The sequence below is a fragment of the Erigeron canadensis genome, chromosome 4, assembly GCF_010389155.1.
Source record: "Erigeron canadensis isolate Cc75 chromosome 4, C_canadensis_v1, whole genome shotgun sequence".
Taxonomy (NCBI): domain Eukaryota; kingdom Viridiplantae; phylum Streptophyta; class Magnoliopsida; order Asterales; family Asteraceae; genus Erigeron; species Erigeron canadensis.
Window position 1 is genome coordinate 29,519,483 of NC_057764.1, and position 12,105 is coordinate 29,531,587.

Consider the following 12,105-nt stretch of genomic DNA (forward strand, 5'->3'; position numbering starts at 1 on the left):
AATAGTTGTGCTAGGAAAATCTAGTTTAGTTCGGCTCCTTGGTTTTGCGGGTGACTATTAAAAATATTAATCTCACATAATGAGTTTTGATCACATATCCAAACATCACTAGCAGTTAGAAAGAACCAATTTTTTTGGATATAACGATGACAGATGAAACGATGAACCGTTTTTGAGAATGATCTTGTGCAGTTTCCATCAATAAGCTCGATATCATCGGGGACCCGGAATAGCTGTTTGAAACTCTTGTCTCGAATATTGTACCTTTTAATATTGTCTGTTCATCTAGTATCTTCCATCTCCCTGTTTTCGACGAATATATCTGAATGATGTACAATCTCTCTCCCTCCTCACTAAACCCTTCCCAACCCACGGTATCTCCTGCACGAAGCATACATACAAGTTTGTAATGAACGCACTCCGTTGGATGATGGGCTAGCGAGGCCCATTAAACGGATCGATTGACATAAAATGATCCTGTGGATCACCAATAACAGGTGGGATGGCTACAGCTTGCTTTGTGGTGGGATTAAAAACGTAGTAGGTACCACTACATTCACCGTATTTATCGCAACAGCAAAGTAATTCACCGATCGATGAGTAGTTCTGTTGATTGACGGCTGCAGTCTGCGACGGAGGCAGCATGATCAGCCTACAGCAGCAGGCATGGGGAGCATGATGAAGTTTTGAGTGGCTTGAATTTGTCGTTTTTCATTGTTTCGATGAGTTTGATTGATCGAACAAAAAGATTGATCGTAATTACGTACGTAACGTATGTAGTACGTGTATCGGTGTATGTGTGGATATATAGGATTTGGGTTTATTATTATACTAGTTAATTAGCCCGGCTTCAACCCGGACATTTTTAATAAAATTTTAAAAGCAATAAAAATCTAAAAAAATGGATATAATTTTTGTTATCCTCTATTATACTAAAGCACAGTTGCTCTAATAACTAATCGACCAATCCCAACTCTCGATTTCTTAATGTTGACTTTTGTTTTCAATTTTGACTTTACTTTATAATTTTTTGTTTTCCATTACAAATTTACACTTTTTACCCAATAACTTTAATATAATATATAAATAATAATAGTTAATATATATCTGATAAAATATTAATTATTATTTAACCAATAAAATAATAACTAATATATATCAAATAATATGTTCTATCATATATATATATATATATTAATTAAAAATATATTTTAATAGTAATTGTACTATTTTAATTTCAATCTAAATATCTATATCTATATCTATATATATATATATACACTAAAATACAGTTGAACTAATGACTTATTGACCAATGTTATCGCTCAATTTCATCAAAGTGACTCTCTCTGGTGTCATCATTTAGTTTTTTACATAATTTTAAATAATTAATAAATAACAAAAATAATTATTTTTACAATGTTATTAAAATTGGTTTCTATCTACAAAGTCCGATTTTCACACACGAACAATTGTACATTGCGGTATCTTGAGTTAAGTCGATAGGGGGCTTTAAGGTGTTAATATGCGACAAAGACAAGAAGATAAAAAACACTACAACAAATTTCGTCTATAAGAAGTCTTTCAAATGATGAAAGAGGGTATATGCTTCAAATGTTCTTTTATTACATTAGTTTTCTTTTATTAGCTTAGCATTCTTGACATTTGAATTGAACATTTAGTATTTACTTATATCTTCAACTTTGAACTTATAAGTTTTTATGAGTTACATGTATTAATATCTAATTTTAATAATGTCATAAGTCTCGTGTACAGTGTTGGACACGGGTCTAAAATCTAGTTGATATATTATAACTCAGCTTGAAGATATTAAATTGATTAACACAATAATTATATATATATTAGTACCTATTGCATTAATAAAACATAAAAAGACATTTATGATATTATGTAAAAAAGTATTTATTTTGTTTTCTAATAAAGGAATAAATTTGTAAACATCATAAATAAAATAAAACATTTTGAAAATATTTAATGGGCTATTTATCTTTAAAATTGTATTAATTAGATATGACATCATAAATAAAATAAAAACATTTTGAAAAAATTTGTATACATGCCACATCATAATTGTTTCTAAAAATAGTTTAAAAAACAATCCTTCTTTATAACATTTTGAAAATATTTAATGGGCTATTTATCTTTAAAATTTTATTAATTAGATATAACATCATAAATAAAATAAAAACATTTTGAAAAAATTTGTATACATACCCCATCATAATTTTTTATATATATAGTTTAAAAAACAATCCTTCTTTATTATATATAAAGATAAGGTTTAAAACTGGGCTCGCATTGTAGCCCAATTGTGGTCCATTAGTGTTTTGGGACTTATTTCATAACTCATTAATTTTTTTAGGCAAAATAAAATAGAATGAAAGAAAAAAAATATATACATAAACTTTTTTAATTTTTATAACGACAATATATCCTATTCTTAAGTGTTAGACGTACCTGAAATACCGGCGGTGCAATAATTAAACAAGTGCAAAGATCATGCCACCAAAAGCCCAAGCGATACCGGCCTTGAATACCAACAGTATCACATTTGGTAGGAGACTTGACTACTCCTATAACGGTCAAAACAGTTACATACAAAAACAAAAAGGTAGCAATAAACTTGGCGAAAGATAGGTACGTTATGTATGTATTATGTATGTATGTATGGTTATATAGAGAGATTTGTACTAGTCTATATGTAAGCCTGGGTAAAAAAAGAAAAAAAACAAAGCCAGCCATCATTTTACTCTTTTCTTTTGTGGCATAAAGCCCAATACTCTCAAAAGCCCAACGACTATTCTCTTACAAAATAGGGTATCTTCATTTCTGGACGTAACAAGAGAGACCACAGCTGTTCAACCTCTTTTGTACCTACAGGTTGATATCATTTCAACCGTTATCTATTTTATTAATAAAAAGCTGTTAAAAAAAAAAAAAAAAAAGAGACCACAGCTTTAACACTTCTTCCATTTATTTTTTTATCTTATTTTTCACATTATCATCTATCAATAATCATATCTAGAAAATCCATATTATCTATCATCCATCTAAACCATCATCTCTATCTTAAATTTTAAACCATCAATTTTTTTTTTTTTATCTTAAGAGGTTTTCTTTCAATTAGCTTTAAATATATGTTTTTTCTTTTTCTTTTTCAAATGTAGGTATCTGCTCAATTCCATGCATCAAGAATTCAACATCACTCAATATGATTAAGGGTTGTCTTTTACTTGATCAAGATGTTTTTTTTTTTTTTTTTAATTCTCACTGCACCATGATCTTATTGGGGCTTTTTCGGTTATCATTATCGTATTATTAGTTTGTTGTTGTATTCAAGGAGTAATAACAATCATCTTAATATCTTATTATTATTTTCAACTTCCTCTATGACGGGCTTATATGGTCATGTTACAAACCAAACATAAATCTCGTTTATAATATATTGAGTTGTATAGTGCAGGGGTTCTAACTTAGGGCCCGTTCTTTTTTCTAAAAAATAAGTAAAAAATAATAAATGTTGAATATATTAAGTGATTGAATATATATATAATGTCTGTATTTAATATATGAAGTAAAAAATAAGTAATTAACATTTATTTTTGTTTATTAAGTAAAAAAACATAAAATCTGATTGAATATATTAATTTCTTAATTATTAAGTAAAAAAAAAACTTAATAAAGAACAAGACGTGTTCAACTACCTTTTTAATTCAATATTAAAAAAAATAAAATAATAAGAAAGGATAATGATAAATCAATCTAATTTGTGTGCCTAAACATATGATGATATTTGGAAAAATCAAGGACAAGATTAGAAAAGAGAATTAGTGAAATCCACATGTTAAATTCTTAAAATTTTAGATTAATTTTTAGAAATATAAATTAAGTTTATTAATCATTTTCAATAAGAAAAGATCATTAAAAAAAATAATAAATTTGGAGGTCGGTGAATTCATTTAACCGACTCTATGTCACCTTGTTTTCTCCACTTAGACTAGTAGGAGCAAGGGGTTCTCAAGAACCCCATAGCTTGCACTTTTTGTGCCACATAGGATGACACCCAAAAGGAGGGGTTCTTGATTTTTTTTTTTTTAGTTTGACTTTCACTCTTTTACCATTTTTTTTTGTTTTACTACTTTGATAAAAAAAAAATAACTTAAAACATAAATAAAGTTCTTAATTAATACAAACATAATAACTTAAGTTCTTAAAAATCACATATTACAACATTATTTAAAAAAAAAAGAGAAACAAGCTACTCATCGTCCGAACTAACATACTCGTTGAGATCCGGGAGGTCCTCGTTATCGGGATCAAAGTCATGTGCTTGGGTCGACCAAAGATGATCAACCAAGTCCGCCGTAAGCATATTGTGTGTTTCTCGACTTTTAATAACATGACGGTTTTGAATTCGTTGTTCCAATGGAGTCATTTGCTCCCAATAGCCCGGTACTAGAGAAGGTTCATCCGGATTGTAGTCTTGACATATGGTCTTGTCCTCGTCCTCCAATATCATGTTATGCAAGATGATACAAGAATAAATCACGTCTTGCATGAGTTCCTTGTCCCAATACTGAGCCGGATGATTAAGGATCTTCCATCTTTTTTTCAACACACCAAAAGCCCTTTCTATACCTTTACGTGTCGACTCTTGCTTTTTCTTAAAAAGCTTTCTCTTCTCGTCAATTGGATCGGTAAAAGTCTTGACGAATGTAGCATACTCGGGGTATATCCCGTCCCCTAGGTAGTACCCTCTCTTATAGAAGTTACCATTTGCAAAAAATGAAGCTACAAATAAAACTTATTAGTAAATAACTATATAAATTAAACTTATTATTAAATAAACATATACCTGAGGGCACCAAACCGGATACAAGATCTTCAAGCACAGGAGATGACTCGAATACGTTGATGTCATTATAAGACCCTTATGGCCCAAAGAAAGCATTCCAAATCCATAGATCATACGATGCAACCGCTTGAAGAATCAACGAAGGTCTACCTATGTCACCCCGTGTGTGAGTGCCTCTCCATGCTGTGGGACACATCTCCCATGGCCAATGCATACAGTCAATACTACCAATCATACCGGGAAAACCATGAACTCTTTCATGCACATCATATATACGCTGAAGATCAGTCCATGTTGGTCTACGTAGGTATGTATGGCCATACAATTGAATTACGCCTACATATATAAAACGTAAACTAATAAATATAACATATGTATAAAACGTAAACTAATAATTTATAACATATATATAAAACGTAAACTAAAAATATATAACATATATATAAAGCGTAAACTAATAATATATAACATATATAAAATGTACCACTACAAAAATGGCCAAGCGCCTCCCGTGAGGTCCTCTCCGCCATTTGCAAATACTCGTCAAGCAAATCACTCGTCACGCCGTACGCTAGTTGTCGAATTGCGACTGTACACTTTTGAAGTGCGGTAAAACCAAACTTTCCCGCGGCGTTCACCCTTTGTTGAAAATATCTATATTCTCGTTCCATGTCGCCAACAATCTTTAAAAACAAACCTTTATGCATTCTAAACCGCCGTCTAAATTGTCTCGTGGTGTAAGTTGGTTGATCCGCGAAGTAGTCTCGCATCAAGTTTTCTTGTGCCTCTGCGCGACGACGTACAAGAACCACCCTTCTAGTAAAACGCGGCCTCTCTTCTTCTTCCTCTTCCTCCTCCTCTTGCGCGACCCTCATGGCCAAAGTAACGGCGCCAACAACGGCACTTTCAATAGCATCATCGTAATCCTCGGAACCGAACGAATCAAAAGAGGTCGACGATGATGAAGACGACATTTTAGTGTTGGAGATGATAATATTGTTGTGTGAATTTTAGTATATATGTTGTATGTTGTGTGTGAATTTTATAAATTATAAAGGAGATATAGTGTGTGTATATATATAGAGAAATTAGGGAAAAAAAAAGAAAAAAGAAGAAAACCTGGTCAAAGTAACGTTCGAAAATAGAGCCGTTGGCTCCCTTCCACATACAAAATTGGAGCGTTTCTTCGCGAACGGGGTGGGGTTTTTTTTGGCCAGGAATGCCGCCCGGAGCGGTGTACACGGCGTCTTCGCAGCGTTCCACGGTATTCTCGAGCATTTTGGGGGAACGCACGCCTTGCTCCTACCAGTCTTGCCCTCTTTCCTTCAATTCTTGCCCTCTTTCCTTCAATAAAACCCATTCACCTATTTTACAGTGTCATTTCACCTACTTTCATATTCCTTTACTAAGATACTGTTACGAGAAAAAAGATGTAAACGTCCAAAATCAGACCAAATACTATCACATTCCTTTACTTACTACTCTCCATTTCCTTGCTTGCTTCCTTCTGATTCATTCTCTTTCACAAACCCTAGAGGTAAATCATCTTTCCATTTTTTTCAATATTATCTGTTGTTTTTCAGATGTTATCGATTATATCATAAAATAACTGTTATCAACTTCATTTCAATTGTCCTTATTTGCAAACTTACTCTGCTTATTTACATTTGGCTTTTTTTTATGGACTGTAAATAAGCCACAAAAATAGGGCTTACTTATCAACAATAAGCCAAATTCATATTCGATTTAGCGTTCCGCTACTTAATTAAAAATTATCATCAACATTTGATTTCATAATGGATTTAGCGTTGCGTTACTTAATTAGTGAGGTTAGTTTTGATGCTTATATATGATTTAATAATGTTAAGGGAGGGTAGGCTTTTTTGATATGATGTTTGATTGCTTCCAATCTCTCTTTTTTCTTTTTTTCTTAATATTAAAATGAGGTTAATTAAAGGACTAAAACTGAGACTTGAAGTTGGAGTCTAAGATCCGAATTTTACTACTAAAATGACATCTTTGATTCCTTGAAAAAGTGATGGTTTAATGATTGTGATGATTTATTAACAAAATCAATTGTGTTAATGTCTTTCTCGTTTGATTTCAAATTTCGTGAAAGAATGTTGAAAGAATTGTGCAAATAATTATTTTCGAATATGTTCATCATTACAAGTTTTACATGTGTTTATGAAAGTTTATTAAGGTGACATCTGTTAGTGATAGACTCATAGTTTTAAACAAGGGATAAATATCCTGGTAACAAACTTTGGACGAATGTCTATAGTAGGAAATAACTAAAGTTATGTGTATTGTATGTAAACAACTTTAAAAAATGTTTATTGTATGTAAGAAAACAGACGTGGCAACCATATAGAGGTGCCACTTGCCTGATTTTAATTGGTTGAATACATACGGGTTATTGTATGTAAACAACTCGAAAATAATGTTTATTGTATGTAAAGTATGTATTTTGTAGATTCATTCAATCCGGAATTTGGGAGAGGATAATCCCGACACTGGCGGTACTGCGGTGGCGGTGGACGGTGGCGGCGGCGGCTGGCGGTACTGCCCGGTGGTGGCTGGCGGTACTGCCCGGTGGTGGCTGGCGGGGGTGATGATCCCGACACTACGTGATACCCGGATTGTTATACTAAAGGGACTGAATTGTTAGTAGCCGGAGGTGTTTTGGTGGATGGATTTGTTAAATTTTGTTAAACAAAATCGGAAGAAAAAGTGTAAGAAAATGATGGAATGGATGGGTGGAGGAAGGAAAATGATGGAATAGATGGGTGGATCGGTTTTTAAATGAAGGTGCTCCGGTTTAACTTATTGCAGCGACCCTCGCTGCAATAAGTCGAGTAACAGTCGGTCAAACATTTAAAGCGGCTTAGTGGAATGCTGACGTGGCATGGGTTTTTGCAGCGAGGGTCGCTGCAAAATCTGCCTGGTCAAAATACTAAAAATGTTGGTCGAAATATTGGGCGCGTTTTTTTAACTTTCAACTTTTTGTACACCTATTAATGTATAAGATACAATACATCTATATACATCTCAACCACTTATTTTTCTCTCTCCTTCATAAATCATTTTATTTATCTAATGCATTTAAAATCTTTTATCTTCAAACCCGTACATCGATAAATTATAAAAATTATATGGGTGTTCTTAAAATTTCATGCCTTTTCATTAGAGATGTCATTCGATATACTTTCGACGAATTTTTAAATCCAAGAGCGGGGCCTGTATGGCTAAGGCATTTGACTATCACACTTTATGACATATCACCTCTTATGACCTATCACCCTTACCATCTTACCGCCACAACGCGTGAAAATTTCTCTCGTTTATAGTAAAGTGAGTTCCTTAGATCCACTTATTCTAGAAAGGAGCATATATAACCCAATGTTGAATATGCTCAACATTTACTTTAATCTATTGAAACAAATGTGTTAACATACTTAATCTAAACTTTGTTTGTTATTATCTTAGTATGTAATAATAGCTAAAGCTTATTTAGATTATTAATATGTTATCGGTTATAATATCTCCAAATATATAATGGAAAATGCTAAAAAGTAAAAACATACATGAAAATATGGTATTTTACCGCGCGTCTCAAAAGCTCATTTTTCAAATTTCATAGTGACAGAACAACTATTTCAAGCACGTTAATTATGTAATTAGGACCTTCCTATTTTCACTAGCTCGGTTTACTAGTTTATATACCAGCTGACAATTAAGCTTCATATCATAGGGGAAAGATAATTTGAGACCACCTCTTATTTTAGGACCAACTATGACCATTGATTTTTGTACACCATCATGATCTACTACGATATACAAGACTTTTTTGTAAAAACACTAAGACTTTCCGGCGATGGATCCATAGAAAAATCATGTGTAAGTTACTTACACATGTGTAACTTACACATGTGTAAGTGTGTAAGTTAACTTACACATGATTTTTCTGTGGGCCCGTCGCTTGAAAGTCTTAGTGTTTTTACAAAAAAGTCTTGTATATCATAGTAGATCATGATGGTGGTGTGTAACTTACGAAAATCAATGGTCCTTTTTTGGACTTTTTTTAGTTGGTCTCAAATTATCTTTCTCCTCATATCATATATCTATATCTATATCTATATCTATATCTATATATAATATAAAAGTTGAGTCTTGCAATCAATTTTAAATCTATATCGTCTCTCTTCTTAATCACTCTTTTTAATGATTCTTTTGTGACACTAACTGTATATGATGGACTATCATGAAAGTGGAAGTAAAAAATTAATTAAGTTTGGCTTAATTTGTTAATAAGGAGTGGAAGTGGAAAAGTTCTTTATTGATGAAATGGTCACTCAATAATAATGATACAAATTCATAGTGATACAAATGGTGCTTCCACGCAACAATGAATATACGGTGATATTATACTGATTGACACTTATATTTCCACATATTTCATTTTTTCTTTCTTTTTATATAATTATATATACTAAATATTCCTTCTTTGCAGTAATCCCTTACATTTTATTATTATTTATATTAATCAAAAACTTACTACTTTACTCCATAAATTCGATTTAGTTTGATTTTTTGTGCAAGAAACTGAAAATTCGTTGTAAATACAAAAGGAACATTACAAATGGTTTTAGAAAGGATGTTTACACAAGACATGGTATGTAATTAAACAAAATTTATACATTTGTTATCTTTGAGTATATAAAAGTATAAACGATTGACTTCAAATATGAAGGTCCAAGTCTCCCCTTTTTTTAGGGAGGATGTTTACATAAGACATGATAATATGGTATGTAATTAAAGAAAATTTATACCTTTGTAATTTTTGAGTATATAAAAGTATAAATGATTGACTTCAAATATGAAGGTCCAAGTCCTTTTTTAGATGAGACAACAAAATCAATATTTGGGAGATCAAGTCACTTATGGGTAGAAGGAGAAGACAATATTATTTCGGTTGGCGATCTTTTAGAGGATATAATGCTGTTAGATATGCCTTGAAGGTAAGTTTTTTAAAGATAATTTTCACCGAGCAAACTTATCCTAAGTTAAAGTAGTATTTTCAAAGACAAACTTTACTCATTTAATCTAAACAACAAAACATATACACGAGCCATTGGAGATATGTAAACATTATCTACAATCATCTAAGAAGATACACATGACCAATTTTTGTCTTCCCTTTTACCATTTTTTATAAGTTTTTAGTAAGCAAACTAAACATCTGTTCGATATAATTTAACTTTTCAAGAAAACCAATCAATTCAATCATGAAAACAATTTCTCTTCATCTCCGCTGTCCAACGGACGGGTTTTAAGTCCTCGTATATTAAAAACATCAACTTTATTTTAACCCATCATGTCTAAACATGTTATCCGGTTAATTTATTGTTTCCTTAATTATTTATGTAATCACCTTCGTTATCCTTTTAGATTTCTAGTTCTATTCCACTCACAATAACAATTTCCATTAAGTTTATTTTTCTTTTAAGAATACATTAGCAAAGTGGTGGAATTTTATATGTAAATTACCATATTTTCATGCATTACCAAAGTCCCAAAAAAGATATTTATTAGTTTATTTACTACGAACCTAAAATATACATGGCAAGTATGTATAGATCACTTTCCTTATTGAATTACCGAGTTCTATTCCAAACAGGTTATGCATATTGTTCGAATTCATATATAAACTCTCTCCTCTATATATAATGTACGTACGACAATAACCGCGCATATCAATTAAGTTCTAGACTTCAATTCGTATTATATATCTTTTTTTTTGGGTGAAGATTGCTTAGAAATCGATTCTGCTTTGTATAAATATGAAATCAATGGGCGTACTTCCTAGTAACGTCGACAATGTTCATGCCAGTTTTAATATTCTTCCAAAAGATCATTCTTATATCGACTTTCTTGCCCCAGGCAGGAAATCAGCATTCACCCCTTACAGTGCTAAACAAGCAAGGTAACCCCGGCAGACAAACCTATTGTTTTATTCGTTTTATTTTAATACTTGTTTTATTTTATCTAAAAATTATTTTATTACTATGAATATATATAAAGAAAAGTGAATATGGGGTTGTTATGCACCCAACTTGAGTGAAAAACTCTCCTCACATACCAATATTTTAATATTTTGACCCCATGATTTTTATGGTTTAAAAAAAGGCATATGAGGGATTTTCACCCAACTTAAATGCCTAACAGCCTCATATTCTCTTCCCGAATATAGATATCGGTGTATTGTTATGTTATTTATGTACCTATTTAAAAATTTCGAACCAAACTTATTAGAGGTTTTTCTAAAATTATTAAATACTGTACGTAACAAACTTACGAGTAATTTTTATTATGTAGAGTATTATAACGTAGTTGATTATTTATGCCTGCTACTTGCCACCGAAGAAACTTTTCTACGTTTTCTAATTCTCTTGTTTCGCCTCCCGCGAACTTTACTTAATTATATATCAATATGATCGTTCAATGTTTATAATTAAATTTATGGTCGCAGGACGTCGACAGTGCCAAAAGATTCACCAAAAAAAACTAAGTTGCGTTGTTGTCCTATTGCCGATGAAGAAGATGACGATGACTACGAAGCTTATATGCTAAGGATGGAAAGAGAAGCAGATCATCAGAAAGAGTCGTTAGCTAATAAGCAAGTTATCGAGCCAGAAAGCAGTATGGAGATGATGCCAGCTAGTTCATCCAAACGTATATATTGGTCTAATGACGAGGACAATAAGGACTACGATCAGTTGGTTGCCAAGCAAGTTATTGACACAAAAACAAAGATGAAAACATCCACTACTTTCAAAGGTGCACATTATTCATCATCCAACGAGCTAGCCAAGCAAGTTATCAAACCAAAAACAAAAATGAGTAAAACGTCATCCAAGCGAAGATCACATTCACCAACCGACGATGATATCGAACCAAGACCAAAGAAAGTTAAATTGATATCCAATGGTTCACATTACCCTACTATGGATGATAAAGTTGGCAAGCCAAAACCCAAAACAAAGAACAAAGCAACATCATCCAAACGTTCACGTTCGCCGGTTAATGATGATGATGAGGACTATGAGTTAGCCAAGAAAACGGTTGGATCAAAAACGAAAAAGAACTCAGCATCATCATCATCATCCAAACGTTCACATTCGTCCACTACTGAGGACGAATGTGACGGTGAGAATGACAAAGAGATG

At 32.1% G+C, this 12,105-nt stretch overlaps 1 protein-coding gene across 1 annotated transcript; it reads right to left on the reverse strand.

Moving 5' to 3' along the window:
• Positions 1-4,279: 4,279 nt before the first annotated feature.
• LOC122597357 (protein ALP1-like) lies at positions 4,280-5,850 on the reverse strand. Its single transcript, XM_043769958.1, has 4 exons — positions 5,361-5,850; positions 5,027-5,212; positions 4,877-4,951; positions 4,280-4,812 (listed from the first exon to the last, which is right to left on the reverse strand). Exons 1-4 carry the CDS (start codon positions 5,848-5,850, stop codon positions 4,280-4,282), a joined length of 1,284 nt encoding a protein of 427 aa, XP_043625893.1.
• Positions 5,851-12,105: the final 6,255 nt, after the last annotated feature.